A 25,977-nucleotide genomic window follows, 5' to 3' on the forward strand; every position below is an offset into this window, starting at 1 on the left:
ATACCATACTTTCCGGTGTATAAGGCACCCTAAAAGCCTTGATTTTCTTCAAAAGATGACCCTGCGCCTTATACGCAGGGGCACCTTATATGTGAAGTAACCAAGTCCATTTGCCCCTGTAGAAGAAATGGTGCGTAACCCCAGCTTCTACTTTAGTGCCTTATAATGTGGTGTGCCTTATACAGTAAAGTCTCGTTATATCGATATCGGATATATCGATAGTCCCGGTTATATCGATACTATTTCTATGCACGCACGGAGAAAATTACATGCAAACAGGGTCGGATATATCGATAGTCCCGGTTATATCGATATTTTTTCGGACTCCCTTGAATATCGATATAACGAGACTTTACTGTATTTGGAAAACTTTTATGTATTTATATGTATTATATTTGGAAAACCCTTTGAATTCATCTGCGCCTTTTAGTCCGGTGCGTCTTATATACAGTATAGAAAAGGTTTGAAAAAGCACCATTCATTGGGGGTTCGCCTTATACTCCGGTGTGCCTTATACACCGAAAAATAGTCAAAACTTTTAAAGGACAACCGACGTCTCCGGACAAGTTGTGTCCATAATTTGTAAAATGGCTTCAAATAACTTCTACTGAGCGTATTTTACAAATATTCCACCACATATAGCTATATTTTACGTTTTAAGACTTGCGCTGAATATTCAGAAAGTCTTGTTTTTGAGTTGGTGACGAGTCCGTACGTGACGTCACTAAAGGACCGCCCTTTACCGTAAAAAAGACGCATTGTCGCGGTCCTTCCATCACGTCAATGTATTTTGCTGTACTTGTTTGGTCTGGGGACTTCGTGTTGCACCCAAAAGCCGCCAGAAGGCCAGAAGAGGGCGTCCAAGCGCCATATAAGGAATTTTCAGCCTGTGGAAACGGAGGTGGCCACAGGAGGTCGCCATTTTGTGCCTCTTTTTTTGGGTGAGAGATTTTCCCCCAATGTTGTCTCAAAATGGCACAAATAAATTTTTTAATCAATTGCAAACATGTATGCTTTCCTCTCCAGAACTATTTGAATCATATTCAAGAAAGCATATTCTCTGAATCTGAAGCCATTGTTTTGATTCACTAGCAATGCAAGACGTCTTGGCGCACTTGAAGTCATTTTTATTTTTGTTTTGCATTTGACTAAAAATATCATACTGCGTGTTTTGGGTATTTTAGATGCTATAAAACGTTTTTCTGGTGTCAGTTAAAAAACAAAAAAGTGACGTCGGTTGTCCTTTAAGGTCATATGTGTTCTCCTCTTTCATTTTTCCTAGCTCGCTGCCATTAGTTGTAACCTTGATTATGGAACATTATGAAGTAAAACACGTTGACCATTTTGCTTTGTGTCTTGATATGTACGTGTGTATTTGACAGGCTATGGCTTTGTGGACTTTGACAGTCCAGCAGCAGCTCAGAAAGCCGTTACGGCTCTAAAATCAAGTGGCGTCCAGGCACAGATGGCCAAAGTAAGATTGCATGTACTTTTTTCAAATCCCACCTTAGCTTCATTTGGGCCCATTCAAGCTGCTATGATATCTTGGCGAATCTACTTGACAACCCCACTGTGTTATTTACAGTGGCAGTCACATGTCAATGCCAAGCCCTGTTGTATTGTCTTTATTTGCCTCTCACAAGTCTCTCTCTCTTTATTCTCTGCACACCAGCTTCTGTTTGCTTGTGTACGTTGCTAACTTGCTCCCGTTGTTAGCGCTTGTCCAGATCTCTTTGTGCGGGTGTCTGCTGCAGTCAAAGCAACTCTTGTCGGCCCATTAAGCTGATCCCCTTGGCTCTCCGGCTCCCCATTGAGGGAACACAGGGGAGGGTGCCACTAAAGCCACTGTCAATGGTGCAGTTACAATGGCTTGGCATTGTCCACCGTCTGGGCCCAAGGCCTGAGGCCGGCACCCGTGCTGAATTCACTTCACCCCCCCCGAGTTCTCCCATCCCCCCTGTGTCCACTGTAAAGTAACACCAGGTTATCCCTCTGCACTGTAAACGATCTGCACCCTAACTTCATGTAATATCGTGCATCTCCATACCAGACAAGTGTAACTCGATACCACAATGTGACTCACCCAGGCAGTTTGTGCTCCAGCAGTCGTGTTGATCACCACCATATAAGCCTAAATATACACAGCTGCTTCTGAGCTACTAGGTTACTTCAGTTTATAAGAAGAATGTGATATTCATACAACACAAAAAAGTGCTGCTATCGACCGTTTTATCTTTACCGTGGCTTGTTTTGTTATATTTTCCAGAAAGCAAAATGGACCAAACGTTTAGATAAATGTACACTGAATGCACATCGGCTCTGAAAGGGCGACCACAGCCTCGAGGGTGCAGGACGAGCAAAACAATTTTATAGTGCCTGTGGAACACACTGACACAATTAAAACAAGCTTTACTTTGCTGTCCCTCCCTGTGCAAATGGGGCTAACATAGAACGGCACTCCTCACATGATGCTCACAAAGAATGGACTGGCGCCAACTGTATTACGTGCTCTGAGTTTGGTATTTGAGCGAATGAAATTAGCAGAGGCAGTGGGTAAATAAAATACGTATGAAAAGGGAGGTGGTTTTTATTTGTCACTCTACACAATTACACTTCACCAATGACCTCCAACAGTTTGCCACTATGTTACGTGGTTATTGCTGAAGTGCCGCACCCAGAATGATGAGAATCACCGAGAAAATACGGTGTGTCTTGGAAGACAATAGAAGCAACCCTGATCAGAAATTGAGTTCAAGATAACCGATACACTCAACAATCTGTGCTCACTGGTGTCATTACTCAAGAGAGATATTTTCACTACAGTGATACCTCAGTTTACAAACTTAATTGGTTCCCAGAAAGTGTGCGTAAGGCGAAAAGTTCATCTGCCAAACATTTATTTCCCATAAGAAACCATTAAAAATGAGAATAATCCGTTCCCAGGTCCCCATAAAACATAATTTTCTACTAAATAATCTTTGAAACTACACAAAATATACCTTATTTTATGCATAATAAATGTGCTATTGTATTATAATTAAATCAATAAATCATACTGTATAATAAAGTCATTTTATTTACCGATGGTCGTTGATGTAGTTGCCTCTAGATGCTTTTCGTTAATCCAAATCAACAGATGTTTTTCAATCTCTTCTGAGACCGTTGCTTAAACAACACAGAAACACCCTTAGCCACACGTATGAATGATCGACTTAGCATACTGGTACTGGGACGCTAAGTCACACAAACGCACACCTTGTTCGTGTTTTTCGATGATGTCCTTCTGCTCGACCGTAATTTCCTTCTGTGTCCTCTTCAGCTTAACACTAGCCTGTAGTGGGGTCTGCAAACCACGTCTGCACTCTAAGGGGATGTGGAAAACTAGTTGGCCAGCCACCGTGGCGCTGTGTGGTTTGGTTCGTCCGCCGAAAACTAGTTTGTATGCCAAGATTATATTCTTGTGAATTTAATGTTCGTAAAGCGAAAAGTTCGTGAGCTAAAGCGTTCGCAAGCTGAGTTATCACTGTATTTGAAATGGAATTGTTTCACGTGACAGAATCTGTCGGCCATGATTAGAAATGTTATTCACTTTTTGATAAGTGTAATGATTAGGCAGAGAGGAAGAGATGAAAGAATGCTGTCTTTGGGATGATACATGTACTGTATGCTCTTTTCAGCCATCCTGCTTTCATATTAGTCAAAACTCCCACTCCTTCCTATCCTGTCATTTCCTCCTCCAGAACCAAATATTCAACCCCTCATTCATCCCACCCTCCCTTTTCCTCTTCACGTTTTCCCTTCCTCCTTCTCGCCCGTCCTCTTTGCTCCTCGTTGCCAGGCTTCTGTTGCTCTGTGAACTCTTTAACTTCATGCCTGACTTCTTCCGTCTTTGCAGTCTCAGACGGTTTCACTTTCCGGCAAGCGGCACAAAAATTAAGTGCCAGAACTTCATGTGCAGAGGATAATCTCTTTGCTCTAATACATGCGCAGCTGTCAATATTTCTTAATTAGATAACATTTTGCCGCAGTGTGCACGTTGACAAATTCTTATTTGCATGTGTGAGTATATTAATGAGTGCATTAAGAATTTTATAAGTGACAGACAGCTTAGTAAAATCAATGGATGCACCAGTAGTGTAGTGACAAATTAGTCAGGGTTACACTCTACATTTACACAGATTTTTAACAAATGTTTCATATTGGGCATTATTACTGAATCTACTTTGAAAAGGATTAATGTGTCAAGACGGTACTCGGTACAATCATGGGAGTGGAATATTCAGGTGTTAAAAAGTTCACGAATGCAGCTACGATTTTTTTTAAATCTCATCATGGACCAAAAAAATCTCAATTATCTAAAATGTTGTAGGTCAAATAAATCAAGGCTGTAAACATCTTGAAAAATCCAGTTGTAACAGGCTTAATTTAATGGCACAAAGGCTATCATTACAGTGGCGGTAAACAGTCACACACACACACAGACAAACACACCCACATGGATACACACACACACACACACACACACACACACACACACACACACACACACACACACATATTCATACAGTGTTTGGAGCGACAAGGAGACACAAATGATGGGTACAAACTCAAGCTTAAAGGTACTGTACTTCTAAAATAGCCTGATATAAAACCACCACTTATTTTCCCTTTCTTGTAAGCCTCCCAAAAACAGACTGCTATTACTTTTTTTGTTTTCATTTTTTTGGGTGATTCGCTTTGATTTGCAATGGTACTACTCCCCCCTGGCTCTGTCATCTTTTGCGCCATCATCTTCTGACCAGATAGATATACCGTAATTTCCAGACTATAGAGCGCCTCACCCAGTACATTTTTAAAGGAAAAAACATTGTGTACATACATAAACCGCGCCTGTCTTTAAGCCGCATGTTTATAAAGAAAGACGGTATACTGAAAAAAGTTTAAATAATGTACCTTAACTTTTCTTTCAAAACAGTGCCGGTAACACGGCAGTCACACAACAAGCATTATGGTAGTAACACAGCCCTAACAGGGCTGGTTAAAAAAACATTTCGGTAAAAGTCACTGAGACACCACAGTAACACAGCAGCACACGTTAGCACTTGCTAACAGGTCTGGGTACAAAAACATACCAAGTCACTGAGACACGGAAGAAACACATTAGCACTCACTAACAGGGCTGGTTACAAAAACAGCAAGTCGCCACACACGCTCTCATTCTCTCTTTCGTTGTCGCTTCCATCCTGAGGTCAAGTCACTCCAGAAATTGTGCTGTCGTCTCCGTCACGCAGCAGACCGGCTTTTCGAAACCCGTTGGTGATGGTTAATTTTCTTCACACTGCTCCACGCTGTCAGGACTTGAGAAAAAGTTGCTCTTCGTCCACGGCCGGTTTTGGTAAACGATTTCTGGTTTGCCACTGGTCATCCAAGCCTCCCATTCAACTGGGAGGGCCACTTTAAATGCACTATTCACATGCAAAGTTACGTTAAACTTGCGTCTTTCTCTGCACATATATTCACCCTGTCTCACTCTTACCTTTTGTGCTCAAGTTCCCCTGGCGGCCGCTAGAAAGAAATGCAAAAATCGACCGCATTATTGCATAAGCTGCGGCGTTGAAAGCTTGTGACAAAAGTCGTGGGTTATAGTCCGGAAATTATGGTATATCTGGATATCTGGTAAGAAGATATATATTTCTGTTCTTAGCCGTTCAAGTTTGGAGGAACTCTGCCGTTCGTTCTTGTTCCGAACTTGGGTTTAATGGGATTTGAGACTGGAATTTTCCTACCATATTTGAACATGGTGCGTGAAGGAATATGTCAACTAAAAATGTGATTTGTAACCCTCACTTGCCAAATAGCAACAGGAGCAGGACCCCACCAATCTGTACATCTCCAACCTGCCGGTGTCCATGGATGAGCAAGAGCTGGAGAGCATGCTCAAATCCTTTGGCCAAGTAATTTCCACACGCATTCTACGAGACGCCAACGGGACCAGTCGCGGTGTGGGATTCGCCAGGTCAGACACATGAATTCAAATAATTAAGAGAAAATGTGTGGGAGTATGTTTATCTCTTTGCTTATTGTTATTTCAGGATGGAGTCGACGGAAAAGTGTGAGGCCATTATTCAACATTTCAACGGCAAATTCATCAAGACTCCACCAGGAGTTCCAGGTATGTCAGATCATTTTTCTTGGTTTGCGCTCTTGACATTGCTTTTGTTGTTGCCCGTCTTCAACTGTTTGATATTCTGCTTTCCCAGTGCCCACGGAGCCGTTATTATGTAAATTTGCCGACGGAGGTCAGAAAAAGAGGCAGAACCAGGGAAAGTACCTCCCCAACGGAAGGCCCTGGGCCAGAGACGGGGAGACGGTCAGTGACGTTCACATTTGAACTTTTTTTCTGTACTAGTAATGTTTTGAGCTTGAATGCACTGCTGTCTGCATGACCTCAGTGGTTCTGAATCCCACATTGTTTTCCCAGGGAGGAATGACGCTTGCGTATGACCCCACGGCATTACAAAATGGGTGAGTGGTATGCAGGCCCTGAGTGAAAACAGTCCCAACCTACACGAAAAAAAGTCAGGGGGGCCAGCAGCTCAAATCTGCTACAATGCTGCCCCCTGCTGAGATGTTGAGGTTATTTTGGCCTCGGTTTGTGTACAACTCTTAATGTACAATACAATACAGCCTTAACATTGGAAGACCATGTACATGCAATGTAAATTCAGATATTTGCTTCTAAATACCGTATACGTTTGAAGGCGAGCGCTGAAAACAGTTGCAATGACTAAGAACTGAGCAGTGTAGTGGTTTGTGGAGATCAAACATATTATTTTTCATAATTCTCTTTTTAACTGATTTTTGTGGCTTGGCGAAAACGGTGCCAAGTAACACACTTTGATCCCCAGTATGAATCCCCCTTCCCCCATCATCTCACACGTTTGTGTCATTGGCAAGCCGCCACATTTGTGAGTCATTTACCCAAACCTGCTAGCTTGTGGGCTAACTGGCGACTAGCGCTTCTCTGTGCTTTCCACAACATATCCGCTGAGTGGCATATCTTCCTGGTGGAAGAAGCTTAGAGATGATAGATTTTTGCGGCTCGAAAAAGTAGGGATTCGTAGCCATTGGTAGGTTTGGATTTGGATTTGCCTTTATTAGTCTCCCAGTGGAGAAATTTACATTTCACAGCAGCAAAGTGATGAAAGGAATGAAAGTAGAAAACAAAACACATGAGCTGCTGGAAAGGCAGCCACTCTCGCGGCGCCCTCTTGAAGTCAAAAGAACAAAAAAAAAAAAAAACTAAATAACAAATATGACTGCACAAAGATTAGACCTCTTTGGCACATCTATGTCAGTTGGTGACTTCAACAAAGCTGTTATTTTGCTGTAACCTTTCTCCTTGCTTCTACTTGCCCTTCTTTATGAATGGAGTGTTTTGGCAGACTTACGAGTTACAGTCAAGATAGTGAGTCACACACAGGCTGGATGAAGTCCCCCCTTGTTTATGGTTAGCCGCTAAAGAAGTAGAAGATTAAGGAACATTTTTGGAGGAGACAGACCCTTTTCTGCTTCTGGTAGAAAAGGCCTCACAGCTGTGTACGCGATCTTCCTGGCATTCATAAAATAGTTTAACTGAAAATATACAGTCCTCTGACAGTTAATTTTAGCTTAGTATCATACGCGTTATAAACAACAGACTAGCTAATTTCCATTTGAGTTTTTCAATTGGTTCCCTGACCGCGAATTGAACTCAGGCTGTGGGGGGTGAAAGCAGTGAATCCTAACCACTAAATGGCAATGGAATTGCTTAAGTTCTGGATGAACTTTTCAGAGTAAGGGAAAAAACCTATACATGAGAATCCAATTTTCAGAAGAATAGTGTCTCATTCAGCGGACACGGCTAAAGCGTTTGAGGTTGGAGCCAAAGGCTTGATTTTTCACTAAGAACGAATATGTTTTGGGAAAAGCAGATGCTGAATATTTTTATCATGTGTTATTTCATTAATACAAGTTTGTTGATGATATGCATGTTTAATATATGGTATTGTGTTGTATAATATTGTTTTTTTTCTTCTGATGGATAATTCTCAACCCGGATTGGAGATTAAAGATGCAGTGCAATATACACTTATTTTAGCAGCTGATGAACTTCTTCAATGGATGTGCTTCATGTTTTTGTATTCATGTATTCGACAGCTTCTACTCCTCACCATACAGTCTGGCTCCAAACCGGATGATCGCCCAGACCTCTCTTTCACCTTACATGCATTCTCCTGTCTCATCCTACCAGGTGTTGTATTTTACTCACTTTCTCCAAATATTGACTGCACAGACTCAACTACTGTCATTTTTTCCTTCACGGAAAGGTGCATAGTCCGTCCTGGATGCACCATCAGTCATACCTCATGCAGCCAGCTGTGAGTAGCTTTTCATTACATCGCGGTCATTTTGACCTTGCGTAGGTCTTGTTACTCACCAGGGTCTGATTGCATCCACAGGGTACAGTTCTTACCCCAACAATGGATCACGCTATGTCCATCCAGCCAACATCTATGATGGGACCTCTCGCCCAGCAGCTAAGCCACCTTTCACTTGGCAGCACGGGAACAGTGAGTATCGACACTCTATCATGTACATCTTGGTGGTTGAAAAGGTTTCTTCAGCCGTCACCTGTACTTCTTTGAAGGTGTTGGACGTTTCGCTTCTTATCGAAGAGGCTTCGTCAGCGAACTAAAATTTGGGCCAGAGCTACCAGCAAATTTTAGTTTGCTGACGAAGCCTCATGGATAAGAAGCGAAACATCCGACACCTTCAAAGAAGTACAGATAACGGCTGAAGAAACGTTTTCATCGATGGACCACTCCTGTACGACTGAGAGCTTACACAGACATCTTGGTGGTTGTGAATAAGTGATTCTCATTGGCTTTTCTGACAAGTTGTGACATTTTTTTCGAAAAATTCAAAATGGTGACTTTCCTTGTCTTGAGGACCTTTAAAGGACAACCGACGTCTCCGGACAAGTTGTGTCCATAATTTGTAAAATGGCTTCAAATGACTTCTACTGGCCGTATTTTAATAAGATTCCGCCGCATATAGCTATATTTTACGTTTTAAGACTCGTGCTGAACATTCAGAAGTCTTGTTTTTGAGTTGGTGACGAGTCCGTACGTGACGTCAGTAAAGGACCGCCTCCTGACCGTAAAAAAGACGCATTGTAGCGTCCTTCCATCACGTCAATGCATTTTGCTGTACTGTTTGGTTTGAAAACCTTGTGTTGCACCCAAAAGCCGCCAGAAGAGGGAGTCCAAGCTCCATGGAAGGAATTTATCAGCCTGTGGAAACGGGCTGATTCATTCCTCACAGGAGCTGGTCGCCATTTTTCTGCCTCTTTTGTGGGACGCTACATTGCAGTCCAGATGCCTCAAACTGACACGGAAGGACTTCTTTAATCGATTTCAAACATGTATGCTTTCCTCTTCAGAACTATTTGAATCATATTCATAACTGGATGTGTAACAAGAAAGCATATTCTCCGAATCGAATCTGAAGCCATTGTTTGGATTCTCCAGCAATGCAAGACGTCTTGGCGTGACGTCACGAACTGGGGGCGGGACTATCTCAAAATGCCCAATTCGCAGCTCATTTTTTTGCAGATTTTCGACACTTTAAGTCATTTTTATTGGTGTTTTGCATTTGACTAAAAATATCATACTGCATGTTTTGGGTATTTTAGATGTTATAAAACGTTTTTCTGATGTCAGTTAAGAAACAAAAAAGTGACGTCGGTTGTCCTTTACGTTAGGGGTACTTCATTTTGAGATTAAAAAAAAAATCAATGATGATGCTTCCTTTAAAGTCCTAATTCGGTTTCCATCCTTTTGTTTTCTGCCACACAGTATATTCCGGCCAACACAACTATGCAGGGGACCTACATCCCCCAGTACACCCCAGTGCCTCCTTCCAATGTCCCAGTAGAGGTATTTATATGTATACTCTTATGTATGTGAGTGACATCATGTGTGCATGTTATAGTATATAATGAATGGTACAAAATTAATCGATCACGACGTAATATTTTCCAAAAGGAAGAACATGTGGATTGCATTATTTTTGACGGTCTCACTCATTCACTGCCATTCCCGAATTTAATGGTGGGGGGCGGCATTTTCCTTTTGTCCATGTTAGCATAAACCAATATGTATGCATTGCATTGTATTTTGGACAGCCACCCTCTTAGACCCATATAATTTAGGAATTAACTCTTTTTTATGATAATAGAAGAGAGTCTAAAGTTTCTTACACTGCATTGAATGTTTATGTAGTCCAAAAACTCAATATTGTGTGGGTCCTGGAATTTGAATGAAAATGACAAAAACCCTGGCACTGGAGTGGACACATTTTTGCACGTCTGGCAGTGAATTCGTTAATTTATGATCTGAACATCCAAAATGGGGGTGATTGGTTTATTTGGTGTATTCACAGCAGCTGTGTCAGAGCAGTAACGAACACATTTAGAGTGTGTTATAGCACTGATGTTTAGCACAATTGGTTTCATTAGGCATCATGTTCTTTTTATCGCCTCACGGAAGGCTATCTGTATTTCTCACTTCATCCCATTACAAGTCAATTTTCAGCGTGTTAGTGAAATGTATGAGAAGAAAACAAGACTAAAAGAAAGAGCCAACATTAACTTCTGAATGAAAGCATCCTTGCAGTTCTCTGCATGAGGCCGTGCTTGCGGGGTGTCGTCAGTGATTTAATTCAATGGAAATAGTGGTGGGAACCTGCAGAATGAGAGTTGGCTGTCAACGGGCAAAAAGGGGCAATATTTACGAATGGGGAACAGCATGGTAGTAGCAAGCGGCGAACAGCATGAAAACGAGGGACTTGAAGAGTATTGTAAACATCAAAGTCTGCTTTTAAAGAGGCAAGTAGGCAACTTGTGAAATTATTATTATTATTTATTTTTTTAGGAGAACGGTGGTCAACAGCAACAAGTTGCTTTGGAAACTCCCACAGAACACACAAACTATTCGTACCAACACACCAAGTGAAGCTCAGGTATGAATTTTGACACATGGTACGTTGCAAATCAGTGGAAAACATCTGAATGGTTTTTTTTTTTATTTGGGGCTACCAACTGCTGAACAAAGTGGATTGGATTAGATTTGCCTCTATTAGTCTCGCAGTGGATACATTTACATTTTACAGCAGCGAAGTTATGAAAGGAAGTAAAGGAAAGGAAGAATTAGGAAAACAAAATACAGGACCTGGTTTAAAAGCAGTCACTAGCTGCGTCATCTTGAAGTCAAACAACAACAAAAAAAATAACATTGCGACACAACCCAAAAGACACAGACAGTCTTTCAATTTTAAGCACTTTCTACACCCTCTTTGTTGTATGAAGTAGTTCTAGATGAGAGGAGGATCGAAACATCCTTTTCACCAGTGGATCCGGTGGTAGAATGTACATGTCTGCTACAAGCTAAATGTCGAAAGCAAACACGAAGGTTTAGCATCTATTAATGAAAAGATTGTCTCACATCGCCTGTCCCGTGTAAATCCGCTTCAATTCCAAGCTGTGACCGTTCAACATACGCATCGACGCTCTGTGCCGTCGCTCCTTTCTTCTCATCGCACCATGCGACTTTTATTGTTTTAGAGAAGATCTGAGATGACATTTAATAAAGAAAATTAAAGTCGCGTGATCCACGATGTCAATTTCAAGGTCCAATCTTTGCTCAAAATGTAAAGTTACAAAACTATGCATCGATGTTTCTCAGTATTTATTTTGTATGGTTTCTTCCAGGGCCATGAGGGTCGAGGGGCCTTGGCCATGTGATGAATCCAACCAATCAGGGTTCAGCTAAACAAGAACTCTGTGTCTATACCGTTACCAAACATCCGGACTTGAACATGGATGACAAAAGGAACACATGTACATGTATGTGAGAGAGAGCGAAATAGTGTTTTATGTGTGTGCGTGTGTATTTCTTTGTTTGTTCTCTTCCATTTTAAAGAAACAAGACAACGCTTACGACATTGAACGTTTCTGCTCACAAGTTGAACTACCAAAGGAGGTAATCATCTTCTCCAAAGAAGATCTGATCTATTTTGATAACTGCAACAAGGAACATGACAAAATGTTAGAAGGCAAAAAGTAAAGGAGAAAAATTAGTGATGAGGAAAAAAGACAAAGAAGGTTATTTTTATGCACGTAATATAACAAATGCTTATTTTTTAAAAAAGAAATTGCATTCTGGATGTTTCAGAGTGATTCAAGGAAAAGAGTTAAAACACAATGTGTCTTTTATTGTTATTTTTCTTTGTAAAATATGCAAACTTTTAATTTCCTGTTGTTTGTTGTTTGACATTCTATTTGCAGCGGTGAGGCAACAGTTTGTACAGGTTTAAAAAAAAATGAACAGAAAGACTTTTGCTGGATGTCAAGTCATTGGAATCGTGGGAGGCAAACCGTTTAAAGCTACTTCTTCCTCTAACTGCTGCAGAGATTTCTATTCATGTACAAATGATAGAAACATGTCTTATTTATACTCGTTACTCCTATTTTTAAAGCCTGAATGAACAAAAGACAATCAATTATTTCTATTTATATTTGACTTCTTTTTTCCCCCATAATTTTTTAAAACCATTTCAACCTTTATTTAATGAAAAAAAAATATGTTATTTAATAGTAGGGTCTCTAAAGACTACAAAGAAGACACAGAGTAATAAGCTGCCATTTTTTTGGGGTGGGGGTGTACTATTGGCCCTTTTCACAGTCAGTCGACCACTTCTGTTTCCAGCCTTCTACTACCTGTTTTCATAAATGGGATACGATGTAAACAAATGAATAATGGAATATAAAGTGAGATGAGTCACATTTTATTATTTATGATTCCAGTAACCCTAACCCGAGTAACAGTCTCACAGTGCCTCTATGTCAAACGTATTACTAATTCTCTTCAAAGAGACACATTTAAGCAGATGGTGTCTTCATAAAATGTCTGTGACATGTTGTGATCAAAATATCCCAAGCATCTAGAATAATTATCACCCTCCAGACGGTTTCGGCAACAGGGAAGCTGCAAATGAGCCACTTTTCACCTCACCTCCCCTCTACTGCAAAGTTTGTCAACATGAGTATGACCAGAGGCTAATTTTTGGGACCAAATAGCTTTTTACATTGGGGCGGGGGGATCATGAAAAGTCCCGAACACTCCGAAAGATTTTATTTTATAATCATGAAGGCAGCTTTTGTAATTTGTAATTTTGTTCAATATTGGTGTCACCACCAGGCCAAAAGTGGCCTTTTTTTAGAACGAGGCGGCCTGTTGTCTTTTCTCACTTGCTAGCCAGACTACTACAAACTTCACATATACTAAACCAAATAAACTACATTTTTCACAAATAGCAAATAGTGTGGCATAATACATCTTAGCATAGATAAGGTTCGCAACATCAGCGACTAAATATGAAGATAAAGCAGCTTGCTTGTCAACATTGCTAACCAGGCGATGGCTACGTTAGTGTTTCACTTCAAACAAACATTTAGCAAATAGTTTAATGTAAAAAAGCTTCACACAAATGATAGTGACAACTTTAGAATATTAATCTATGAACCAAAAGCTTCAGCAAATTAGCTAGCATCATTCCTTGCGGAGCAGGCACCACGTTGTTAGCCGTTAGCCGTTGTTAGCCGTTAGCTAACAACGGGGCGGCTTTTCCAACTCTCATTGTAACTAAAAACAAGTTTCAACAGTAAAATGAAGCGGACCGTCTTTATTTCCTGACAAATTTACTTCCTCTGTGTCAAGTCATCACAATACGTCACTAGCATAATGTACATAGGCCGATTTAATCCTATTTCTCGCTAGCATTGATAAATGAACAAAAATATAGTTATTATTAATGAATAATATTTTCACGGACCCTGGTTGTGAATCACTGCTCTAATAAGCGTGCCTTTTTTTACTTCATGGTCGCAGGGTATTTTATATTAATAACAACATGAATCTCACTTTAGTTTTTACTCGTTTATTTACATTGTATTCCCATTACAATTTGTGGAGCTGGAGACAACCCCAGGACAACAGGGTCTGAACATCATCATCAAAAGGGGTCTGTTTTGAGGACACTGGGCTAAGATTCCATAGCGTTTCTGAGGATTTTAATTCGTTTTAATGTGATGGGTGTTCTGTGTATGTGCTGCACGCAGGCTGTAGATCAGCATGACACCTGTTCACGCTTCTCACGTCCAGATTGAGAAGTGGTTTTAAGCGGTTTTGTTGAAGCAACTCTTCAAAGCATCGTTCAATTGGTCCTCTTGTCACGGGGGTTGGGACGAGCATCAATGAAATGACCGCAGTTGTTAATGCGAGATAAGAGGGAACTCCGATTGAAGACTTCCGAGTGATTTGGTTGCAAAGGGAGCTGTAGGTGTTTTCTCAATGCTGCTGTTGTCACCTGATTTTGAGTCATTGGTTGTTGTTTTTTTTTTGTCTGTTGGTCTCTAAGTTTTCCTTTTGACTGTCACTTGAAAACCTTTTGAGCTAAGCCGCCTTATTTTATTGATTATCTTGGAAGTAGATGACATTTTAGCTGTGGAGAGATAGCATTAGATGTTAGTTGTGTTTTCTTGCTCAACATCACGGTTTCTCGTGTTTTGATTCACAGGGGTTCTGTTCTTTTTGTTGTGCCGTTGAGCCTTTTTGTTTGAAAAAAAGGAACGAAAAAAGTTTCAAAGGAAAAAGGAAAAAAAAGCCTTTGCTAGTGGACAGCTGAACCAAACTGACTTTCATACAGACGCTGCTGCGTTAGTGTCGTAGTTCAAGATGAGGCTTTGACCATACGACAAGTCATAGCATCCACACAAGTTTTCATTCATGCACACATTACAAACTGTAAATCTCTTGGCTTTTCAAAAATTGATCGCTAAGAGTGCCATTCATGGGGGTATTCAAAGCCCTTTTCCACTGCACGGTTAACAGGAAAGGCTTGGTTTGACTTACCGCCGGGGTGGGGTGGATTCCAACTCAAACTAGTATTTGTGAAACTGCAAAAATATATATATCTTCAGAGACATCAGTCGCAGCAAACACATGGGAACCATTCGTTGCAGAACATTGAATTTGCTGGAGTAGTCAATCAAGTGGCGTGCATTACGGCGTCACAAAGGAAAGCTAATGTTAGCATGTGGAAAGGGTGCATATGTATCTTTGATTAGTGAGTGAAACCAAGTCATCTCAAAATCCTAATTTCCGCCAAGCCTTAATGTTCTTTTCTTTGTGTGAACTGCCTCAAATTCCAAGGAATGTTACTACATATGACATCAAGCAACTTGTTGGAAAGATATCAAGTTAACCATAATTTTGGTGGTCCGGAGCTAAGCTGTTCATCAGGTTTGGCTCTGGCACACAAAAAACACGCTGACTTTTTTTATTTTTGTTTTGTTTTGTGTGATATATTGTTCATTTGTGCAACCAAAGATGTTGTTTTCACCCACACAGTCACGTTTGCGTTTTGCTCTCAGCAAGACGTGTGACGCGAGCCAGACAAAACTGCTTTTTTCTGAATGACTCAGGAGGGCAAATGGCGTTTTCATGCACTCTGAATCCGACGTGGTTTTGTTTCCACTTGGAAAGTAAATGGGGGGTGTGGGTGGGGGGTACAGTACCATGCTTATATATAGCATGCGAAGGAAGGCTGCAGTGCAAGTAAACAGAGTGGGCTTAGTAGGCTTCCAGGAGGAGCACCTTTTGCAACTTGAGAGCACGTTTTTGTATATAGTTCTTTTTCCACTTTATGTTGACACCTTTTTCCCCTCTGTGTGGGTGTGTTTTCATGAATTTTATTCTTCCAGGATCACACAGACGCTAGCACGTCATCTGAACCAATTGCGCCATGAAGGAGTATGTCATGGAAAAATATCTATGAGAGAAATGGTCTATTAAAGGAAAACCGACGCCTTCGGACAAGCTGCGTCCATAATTTGTAAAATCACTTCAAATGACTTCTACTGAGCGTATTTTACAAAGATTCCACTGCATATAGCTATATTGTACATTTTAAGACTCGCGCTGAATATTCAAGAAGTCTTGTTTTCGAGTTGATGACGACACCCCTGACCGCGAAAGCGACACGCAATACATTTTGGATACTTTGTTTGGTCTGAAAACTTCATGTTGATGGCGAAATTAGAAGGAAAACACATAAATAACACGATGGTGAATCGTGTGTTGCACCAAAACTACTATTTGATACTAGCTGACACAAATTCCCAGCAGACAAATCAGCCCATTTCCAACGGAGCTTAGGCGCCATCTTGTGCATTTTATGGAACGCTACATTGGAGTCCTGACGGGTCGAATTGATATGGGAGGACTTCATTAATCGATTGCAAACATTTATGCTTTCCTCTTCAGGACTTTTTGAATCATATTCATAACTGGATGAGTAACAAAAAAGCATCTTCTCAGAGGAGAAGATGCTGAAGAGGAAAAGCATACATGTTTGCAATCGATTAAAGAATTATATGTGCCATTTTGAGCCAACATTGGGGGAAAATCTCTCACCCAAAAAAAAGAGGCACAAAATGGCGACATCCTGTGGCCACCTCCGTTTACACAGGCTGATAAATTCCTTATATGGTGCTTGGACGCCCTCTTATGGCCTTCTGGCGGCTTTTGGGTGCAACACGAGGTCCCCAGACCAAACAAGTCCAGCAAAATACATTGACGTGATGGAAGGACCGCTACAATGCGTCTTTTTTACGGTCAAAGGGCGATCCTTTAGTGACGTCGCGTACAGACTCGTCACCAACTCAAAAACAAGACTTCCTGAATATTCAGCACGAGTCTTAAAACGTAAAATATAGCTATGTGTGGTGGAATCTTTGTAAAATACGCTCAGTAGAAGTCATTTGAAGCCATTTTACAAATTAGTGACACTAATTGTCCGGAGACGTCGGTTGTCCTTTAAATGTTAGCCATCACGATGAACACACATACACAAAAAGGATTTTGGAACTATGAAATGACTACTTTGTTACAATGCAGTGTTTATTTTTTTTGACCGTTTTTACCAAATTATAAGCAAACCCGATGTTACAGTTAATGTACGATGCCGGAAAAGGAGTCAGCATCATGAAAAGTTACTTTGAATTGTACTCGTATGTCAGACTCTATTCTGATGAAAGGTCCACAGTTTCTCTCCATGCACTTATTTTGTACTTACAAACAATTTGATAAAAGTCATCTTGAAAGAGACCGATGGCTTATTTCATAGCTTCAAAATGTTTTGCTGCTAAAACAGGACTTCTCAACAGGTTGTAGGTTGTCGCCTTGTGTGCATTTTCAAAATCTTTCATTTTGGTATCTCATCTAGGAATCTCCCATTTCCATCATTGCTGGTGTACAGTACATATTAAAATGTAAAAATGGAAGAAAAAAAAGTGAGAACACTATAAATCAAAGATTTTAAAAATGCACTGGTTGCCTCCCGCCCCCTGCTTGTGAACATTTTTTTTTATTTATACAAGAACTCATTTTGTACAGTTTTGTTAGAGGAAAGAGCTTTTGATATTTGGTTATTTTGCAAAGCCACTTGGCTACTGTTGTCTTCCTGTGCCAGAGTTTCTATTTTTTTTTTTTTTTTTTTTTTTTTTTTTGTAATTCATTTAAGAGATTCTTGGTTTTGCCTTTGAATTTTAAAATGTCCGTTGTACTTTTTTTTAATAAAAATCTTTGTTCCAATGAATAGTCATTATCACAATACAGTAAAGTCTCGTTATATCGATATCGGATATATCGATAGTCCCGGTTATATCAATACTATTTCTATGCACGCACGGAGAAAATTACATGCAAACAGGGTCGGATATAACGATAGTCCCGGTTATATCGATATTTTTTCGGACTCCCTTGAATATCGACATAACGAGACTTTACTGTATATTGTTATTGGGTCTAAGTCCAACATCTCATACAGAAGGCCAAAAATACATTTACAGCCTGAAAAAAGTATAAGTTACAGAGAGAGTGAAATGCAATAAGAATTTTGGCAAAATTATTTGACACAATTTCCTGAAATATGTTCTGAAATCACATTACAATGCCAATGGAATGATCCTAGCTGACATGTTTTTCTTCTTTAATATTAACCGAGAGTCCGTTGTGTCAAGACACGAAGAGTATGATTGGTCTACCATCACTGTTATTTTTTTTCTTTCCATTGCAAAACTGTTTTAAAACAACACTCAACATTATTTTGACAGGAAAAAATGAACTAACAGTATGGTGGTAAAATGCTCAGCATGTCTACCCTACAGTGAAAAGGTTTGATTATTGTGTCTGTCCGACCTGTGTGGAGATCGTATGATCAGGACCATTATTAAGCTTCCTTATGAACCGAACATTTGAACCAGATGTCTTGGAAGAAGGAGATATCTCAAACAGGCTGTATAGGGTCTCTCGAGGCCTGGCTTTGGCCACCCTTGTCCCGCCTCTGTTCACAGAAAACTCAAAACTGTCCATTTGTGTAAGTGCAAGCATTACCATTGACTGAATATCACTTTTCGCCAACAGTATGTCCTAATATGCACTAATGGTAATTGAGAAGTTATTTGCCTTTTTTGTTTTCTCAACATCACATTATTTCATTACAAAAACAGCATATACAGTGATACCTTGGATTACGAACAGTGTGTATCCCAAAAATTAATTTCCCATAGGAAACCATTAAAATGAGAATAATCCGTTCCCAGGTCCCCCATAATTTTCTGCTTTCTAATTTTCTAAGCCTTAAAACTACACAAAATATACCTTATTTTATGTATAATAAATGTGCTACGGTATTATAATTAAAGAAATAAACTTTACTTTTTAATAAAGTCATTTTATTTACCTTTGTGATGGTCGTTGATGGCTTGATGGAATGGAGTGGCTGGTTTCATCAGCATTAAACACTTGATGAGGAACGTAACCTACTTTCACCATCTTGAGCAATGATCCCTTGTAGGTTCTTCCTCTGTGATAATTTTGTCTAATTCCTCATCAATTGTGTTTTGTTTAGCTGGGTTGATAGCTTTTTGCCTCAAGTGTACAGATGGCTTGTACGGGTTGTTTGTGGAGCCTGATTGATGGGATATTTTAACCTTGCAGTCTACACTCTCACTGTCGTCTGGCTGTCTCTTTAATGTTTAAACCACCTCCCCTCACTTCTGCGTTCTTGACCAATCACGTGCCTTTAAACGAAGACAGGGGGCGGGGAATAGAGGACAAAAAAGTGGGCAGCCATTTTCTTTTTAGAGAACAGCTTCACTCTTTCTTTACCTGTAAACCCCACTCCCCATCACTGCTGCATTCTTGACTAATCAGTCGGCTGCCATTTTATTGTTAGAAGAACGGGCTCGTTCAGGAATGACACATCACTCATTGAGGCAGCTCCGTGTACGAAAAAAGTTCATATGCCAAGATAAAGTTCGTATGCCAAGGTAAAATTTTCATACATTTAATGTTCGTAAACGGAAAAATTCGTAAGCCAAGGGGTTCGTAAACCGAGGTATCATTGTACCATGAATGCATATTATTAAAAATAAAGACTAAATTTCACTTTGAATACATACGTCACATCATTAACTATGAGGCGTTCACATTTATGCCACATGCTCATCAACAAAGGAAAAACACAGTCAAGTCAAAACATGTATAAATGATGCCTTGTGGAATAAAGCGTTCGTGAATCTCACAGAAATCCAGACTGGAAAATAACAAGATGTGCACTATTAACGTTCATGAGTCCTCACTGCCATACTTGTAGTTTTGGAATGAAAGCATAGCTCATCACAGATGAAATGTATTAGAGTCAGCTATTATGCCACAAATCACATATGTCAAATAGCCACAAAAGGTGCACACATATTGTCACAAGGCTCATATGAGTACAAAGGTAAAGCTATGGTAAAAAGTTGATGTGGTTTTGTAAGTTTACAAAACGCTTGTTGGCTTGAATAAGAGTTCGGCAAAGATACCCAAAGCGTGGCTACGCTTCATTCACGACCACCTCCGAAGATTTGCAACAGGAAGCTGAATAGGTAGATGATGTCCAGGTAGATGCTGAGCGTGGCAAAGACATATTCTTCTGGACTAATGCTGAACCGCTTGTTACCAAGTAGCATCTGAGTGTCGAATGCTAGGAACTGGATTGAAGAGATGGAAAGTTTGATTAAAAAATAGATACATATATATAAATAGATACAAGGATGGCAAAAATGCAAATCCTTCTATCTAACTGATGTATCAAATCCGCATCCAAAAGACTCAGAATAATTAAATGCCTTTCCATTAAATGTCAGTATATGCAGTTAACCTGTGTGTCCACCCTTTGCCATTCAAATACAGTAATCCCTTGCTATTTCGTGGTTTGTTTTTCGTGGTTGAGATGCATCACAGAATTTTTTTCAGGGGAAAAAAAACATTCAGAAAAAACATGCCAAAGAGGTTTTGTACATGGCTGTAGCTTGATTGTTTCCGAGTGCTGACATCACCCAATGACAGCAGGATACCCCGTAGTTTACAACCACGTGGTTTGGCTGTGCATCTTCTCAACCCTGCTCAGCACCCACTGTATTTTATCACGTGGGTTATTATTATATAACTCTACTTCGCGGATTTTCGTCTATCGCGGGTAGTTCTGGGCCCCATTGACCGCGAAAAACGAGGAATGACTGTAATAAAATGGCCCCACATTGAAAAAGTAAACTATATGAGTAAATGAGACAATCATTATTATAAGTATTTTATGTCCTTTTTTTGTGGTTGGGAAAACATACGATTGTGTAACTAAGTGTACAACATTTTGAAACTATCAATTTTGGTGAGCCAAACGTCGATTGCTGTGTTTTGGACGAGGGTGTGGCCAATTTAAACAGGTAATGTGCTACTCACCAGAGTGAATAGGATCGCTCCTAAAACCGCATAAATGGCATGTAACCAGGGAACCTACAAGACAAGGTAGATATTACAAAACACCGTTAGGAAGGATAGCATGCTTCTAATTTAGGTAACACACTGCGGCGCATTCACTAGATTATCTGTGATGGTAATCCCTTTAGGTTAACACATGGCGGAATCGTATTTCTGAAATCTCTATTTTTGACATGTTACGGGAAGGCCTCGTAAGGAACGTACGTAGCCAAAAGGAATGACGATAGACAGTGTGATGGCGCACAGCAACATGACCATGCACAACGAAAACAGAACGCCTTGACAGGAAGTCACATCAATCTGAAAAGAAAGAAAAAAAATACTTTGAACCATAGAATACATTATATTACAATACATATCGATTCATATAGCGCTTTAACAGCTGAAGCTGTAACAAAGCGGTTAACGTAAACAACTATCATATACAGAAAATAAAGCAGTCACACAAACAGTAGAAAGCACAAGGGAGTAAAACTAAGATCAAGTCTGAAATTTCCACATCCAATATGGCTACGGCTTTGACGTACTCAATAACCTTATCCAATGTTATGTGTATAATAAATGTTTCTTAAAACTAGTTTTTGCAAAGGGCGCCATTCAAGACTTGACAAGGAGTGCTATGCATATCCCACTATGTCCTAATATTTATAGTAGGAGTAACTACATGTACTGTATGTATTAACAATAATACAATACATATAAATAAATATAAATAAATAAATAAATAAATAATACATTTTATTGCTAAGGGCCTTTCAAAACTCAAGGACACTTTACAGTCATATTCATTTATATAGCACTTTAACAACAGCTGAAGCTGTAACAAAGTGCTTAACATGAACAACTACACAGTATTGTATACAGGAAATAAAGCAGTCACAAAGATAGAAGAAAGCAAACATTATTATTATTATTATTATTATTATTATTATTATTATTATTATTGTTGTTGTTGTTGTTGTTGATGAGATTGCTATTTCTGCAGGCAATTCTTTGGACAAATGGGCACTACAGCTGCCTTGGGGTGCAGAAGTACATTGTTTGATTCCGGACCTCCTGTGTGGAAATTGTGTGTTCTCCCCATTTCCGCGTGGTTTTTCTCCCGGTACTCCGATTTACACCCACATTCTAATACATGCACTGTAGCTTAATCGAACATTCTAAATTGTACGTAGGTGTGACTCTGACTGTGAAAAGTTATTTGTCTGTGTGTGTGCCCTCCAATTGGCTGACAAATATTTTAGGGTGTAACCCACTGACTGCCCAAAATCAACTGGGTTAAGGCTCAAGCACACCTGTGAGGATAAAGCAGTTTAAATAATGGATGGCTATATTAAATGCGCAATCAACTCTTGACACATAATTAAATTTTAAAATGGATATTGTGACTGTCACAATGAAAAAAAAATCTCTATTTGTCTATTTATAGTACTGTGTCCTTTTCCTCACCTTGCTTTGGAAACTGAAGACGGTGACAGAAAAGCAGACAAGGGAGGTGATTCCCAAACACAGCACAACCGACTTGGTGTTGTAAAAGCTGGCGAAAGAGGTAGCTTAGTCACATATTTCCCACTTACTGCAAAGCTGAGCGCGCAATGAAAAATGGGTGTCTGCGTGACCCAAATATGAACTCACCTCGACACAAATCCCATCATGAAGGCCATGCTTAAAGTCTGTGCGAGGAGAAAAAGCAATTGTTCACGCTGGATATACACACAATCAAAATAGTGATGCTTTCGCAATGAGTAAAACTCACAAAGAGAACTAACAAAATGATGTTCCATGGAACCTGCCTCCTGATGAGAGAGAAAGAAAAGAAAACACATTTCCATTCGGAGATGCTCGATATTACTTGGGTCATTTACTGAATTCCTTGAAAAATAGAGTTACCTCAAGTCCCCGCAGCAGGACAGAGCGATATAAGTGGCAAAGAACATGAGACTGTCCAAAAAAGTCAAACAATGTGATTAATTAACGAGAAAATTTTAGTATAAGGTGAGGGGCAATGATTTGTTTGCACTCACTAAGACGCCATGTACAAGCTAGGATGAGTCTGAATGAAGTACCTTACAGGTGAGCTGCAAAGACAAATAAAGAAAGTTAGCTTGTTTCTAATACATCAACAATAACATGGAAACCACTTCATCAAGGGCCACCTAATGTTGGGCTGGGACATCACAGTTTTGCTAATTTACAAATTAAAATTGCCATCGTGCTGAGTTTCTCTCCCCGTGACTCAGCTTCGAGGCTGTGTAAACCAAAGGTCGGACTACAGTGTGAAACACTAGGTCAAAGCCAAATGGTAAGCAGAGCTGCAATTCGTTTTATTGAATGCATTGCTAGCATTAGCTTCCGATAATGATCACGTGACTTCTGGGTTACTTTGTGGTGAAATGTACATGTCGTTGTCTGTACAGGGGCTCACTTTTATCACCCTCCAGACTGCACAAGTAGAATTTACATGTCTCGTTCAATCCCCTGGCTTTAAGGCAGGTCACGATAGGAACAAAAGCCGTCATTTCACAGCAGCAAAAACAAAATACAAGAGCTGCTGTAAAGGCAGCCACTCTTTCTGCACCATCTTGAAGTCAAAAACAAACAAAAAAAATCTCATCACATGTGTGCAGTTTTCCTTAACATAAAGATCAGTGAGAGCACAGTCTGCATTATTCTGTGAAGATATCTTACCAAAATGTAAAGAGGGCAACAATTGCCACAGTCACAAATAGCTGGACCATGAGAATGGCATAGACCTGTAAAGGAAATCACGCTTCATAATTATGTCACATGACCCTACGTTCTTGGTTGTTATCTTTCACAGCATTACGGTTGCTCTTAAAACAATGTTTACCTTCCTGATGAAGGTCTGCCGAATAGTCTGGTCATCCCAAGAAAACTGGGCCTGCATCTCCTCATAGCCTAAACACGGACAATATTGCCATTCATAAAAATGTCTTTCATATTTAACCAGTAGTTCACAGTAGCAAGCTCTAAATGCCACTTTATTCATCAAGATTTTAAAGAGGCACTGCCTATACAATATTTCCTGAAAGAAATAAAAATAAGATTGTTTCAACATTAATAAAACACAATTTTACCCGCGGTTGCTTCCTGGTATGACGGTGGTTCATTGTCCGTGTTGACCTGCTGAGAAACGACGTTCCAATCACTTTCATCGTCACATAGTGTAAACAAACAGTAAAAGGGGTTGATTGCAATCAACAAGGATGTTGAACTCATTTTAATTACGGGCCACATCGTAGCTACGGTTTCCCCTCACAGGGATGTTTTGAAAATCATCATATTACTTGACTGTACTCATTTACCCATGCAGTTCAGTTTTATCGACTCTTATTTCAAAGCCACCTATGGGAAGCCAACCATGTAAATGTAGGATTTTTTTTATACAAACAACAGATTAGAAATCGTTCCCCAAAACAGTTACAGATTAACAACTAACTATCTTGTTGAGTGGTTAAATATTTATCACTGGTGGTTCAACATAAAAAGAATACCTTTGATTTTTTCATGGTTCTCCTTTTTGTGATGATGATGATGAGATGAAGGAAGATGTTTAAAAAAAAATTACAGTTGCTGTTGTGTTTCTCCCCAAAAAGATCCAAAAATGCAAAGACTCTCAACTCTGGTCCTCACTGGACGCCGAGCATGTCATCCAAAGTATGTGAGTTGTTGCCGGTCTGATTTTGTATTGACGGTGCGGATTACGCAGCAGCTTTACTGTCCATCCTCAATGTGGTTAATCTCTCTCTAACCCCGATACCGAGCCACCCCACCCCTTCTCTTCCTAATAAGGTTGTTCTAGCACATTACAGGTAGTCTCCAAATATTGAGATGAAGTTAGATTGTAGCATTACCCCTACTAAACAGGTGTGTTGTTTAATTCTCTCATTGTGGCCACTCTTCATTCATTCAAGGTACTCAATCACTAAGAGGAAAGCAAATACTCTAATGTTTCAAAATTTTGAATGTACTACATAATCACATTGATTCAATTCCAAAATTTAAGGGAAGGGAGGGGGAGAGTATTTTCACTGAGTATAGCATCATTAGTATGACACATACTCAATATCCAACAAAAGAAGTAAAGAAGCCACAGGCATGGTTCATTTAGGCTGTATTGAGCGAACATTATCCCTTTTTTAATTGCATCATCATCCAGGTGACCTGTGACCCAATGCCTTGAGGAAGAGCCATGTTTGGTAACAGTTGACTAATGAGATGGCAGTTAAGAACATTATGATACTGTTTTGACTGCTACATAGTTTAATAATGAGATTTACTCATAAACCCGCTCCCTTTTCGCTTCACATCTCCCCTTATTTAGACACAAAATTTGCACATTTACAGTATTGCATGTGTACAAGTGTCTCAAAAGAAAAAAAAGTCTAAATCTAAGCCGGAACTGGGCTGGCACACGAATATTGCAAACAAAAAATACAACAACAAAACAAAATACGTTTATTTAAACAAAAATAAATATTCTAATTCTATAAGAATTATGCACAACAACCTTGGGGAAATGGCAGAAAAACACAACACCCCAAATATTTTAAAAAGGCAACTCGTGTAAATCTGAGTGAAAAGTGTTGATTCGACTTTTGTTTGCCATGGACCTCTGACAAGAACATACAACAGGAAGTTGCCGATGCACCCATTTCCTTTTCTGCCAAAATGCAATTGCATTCTAACACTTGTTTGTGTAAAACTTTATATTTACAACAAATATCGTTTCCGAGCTGCTTTTCAATAATTTCATGTGGACTTTTAGATGTCGGAGTTGTCACTGCGGCGCTCCGACAGCGAGCCGAGAAATGTGTTAGTCACAGTGGCTGGCTAGCTGGTAGCACCTTCCTGTTAAATAATAAAATCTCAGTTTCAACTCATATCAAATATAGCAACATAGGAGAGCCTACAGGAACGAACATGTAAGTCATATAAGGACCCTTTTACTTGTTTGTCAATGCGTTTA

General features: G+C 39.8%; 2 protein-coding genes across 2 annotated transcripts in view; one reads left to right on the forward strand and one right to left on the reverse strand.

Moving 5' to 3' along the window:
* The window catches only part of LOC148890268 (RNA-binding motif, single-stranded-interacting protein 2-like), a 33,882-nt gene extending 16,441 nt beyond the window's left edge, over positions 1–17,441 (forward strand). The window contains exons 4-14 of the mRNA XM_089009761.1: positions 1,383–1,474; positions 5,859–6,016; positions 6,093–6,172; positions 6,261–6,370; positions 6,482–6,525; positions 8,200–8,293; positions 8,370–8,420; positions 8,502–8,612; positions 9,900–9,980; positions 10,977–11,064; positions 11,813–17,441. Coding sequence (XP_088865887.1) covers positions 1,383–1,474; positions 5,859–6,016; positions 6,093–6,172; positions 6,261–6,370; positions 6,482–6,525; positions 8,200–8,293; positions 8,370–8,420; positions 8,502–8,612; positions 9,900–9,980; positions 10,977–11,057 — 902 coding nt within the window. The 3' untranslated portion in view covers positions 11,058–11,064; positions 11,813–17,441. The remainder of the gene's footprint in view (positions 1–1,382; positions 1,475–5,858; positions 6,017–6,092; positions 6,173–6,260; positions 6,371–6,481; positions 6,526–8,199; positions 8,294–8,369; positions 8,421–8,501; positions 8,613–9,899; positions 9,981–10,976; positions 11,065–11,812) is intronic.
* On the reverse strand, positions 15,582–24,685 carry faim2b (Fas apoptotic inhibitory molecule 2b). Its single transcript, XM_089009762.1, has 12 exons — positions 24,503–24,685; positions 24,086–24,134; positions 23,839–23,906; positions 23,676–23,740; positions 23,012–23,065; positions 22,878–22,928; positions 22,744–22,783; positions 22,623–22,660; positions 22,437–22,524; positions 21,192–21,287; positions 20,949–21,002; positions 15,582–20,200 (listed from the first exon to the last, which is right to left on the reverse strand). Exons 1-12 carry the CDS (start codon positions 24,515–24,517, stop codon positions 20,051–20,053), a joined length of 768 nt encoding a protein of 255 aa, XP_088865888.1. The 5' UTR covers positions 24,518–24,685; the 3' UTR covers positions 15,582–20,050.
* Between the last annotated feature and the right edge of the window lie 1,292 nt (positions 24,686–25,977).

Source organism: Hippocampus bargibanti, linkage group LG12 (genome assembly GCF_051943395.1).
Source record: "Hippocampus bargibanti isolate YZ-2025 linkage group LG12, ASM5194339v1, whole genome shotgun sequence".
NCBI classification, from domain to species: Eukaryota; Metazoa; Chordata; class Actinopteri; order Syngnathiformes; family Syngnathidae; genus Hippocampus; species Hippocampus bargibanti.

What these genes read in the sequence shown, in the direction of transcription:
- faim2b (XM_089009762.1), bottom strand. An exon ending in GGCAGACCTTCATCAGGAAG is followed by an intron (nt 23,741 to 23,838) that starts GTAAACATTGTT and finishes TTTCCTTTACAG; the next exon opens with GTCTATGCCATTCTCATGGT. An exon ending in GAGCGATCCTATTCACTCTG is followed by an intron (nt 20,201 to 20,948) that starts GTGAGTAGCACA and finishes TCTTCAATCCAG; the next exon opens with TTCCTAGCATTCGACACTCA.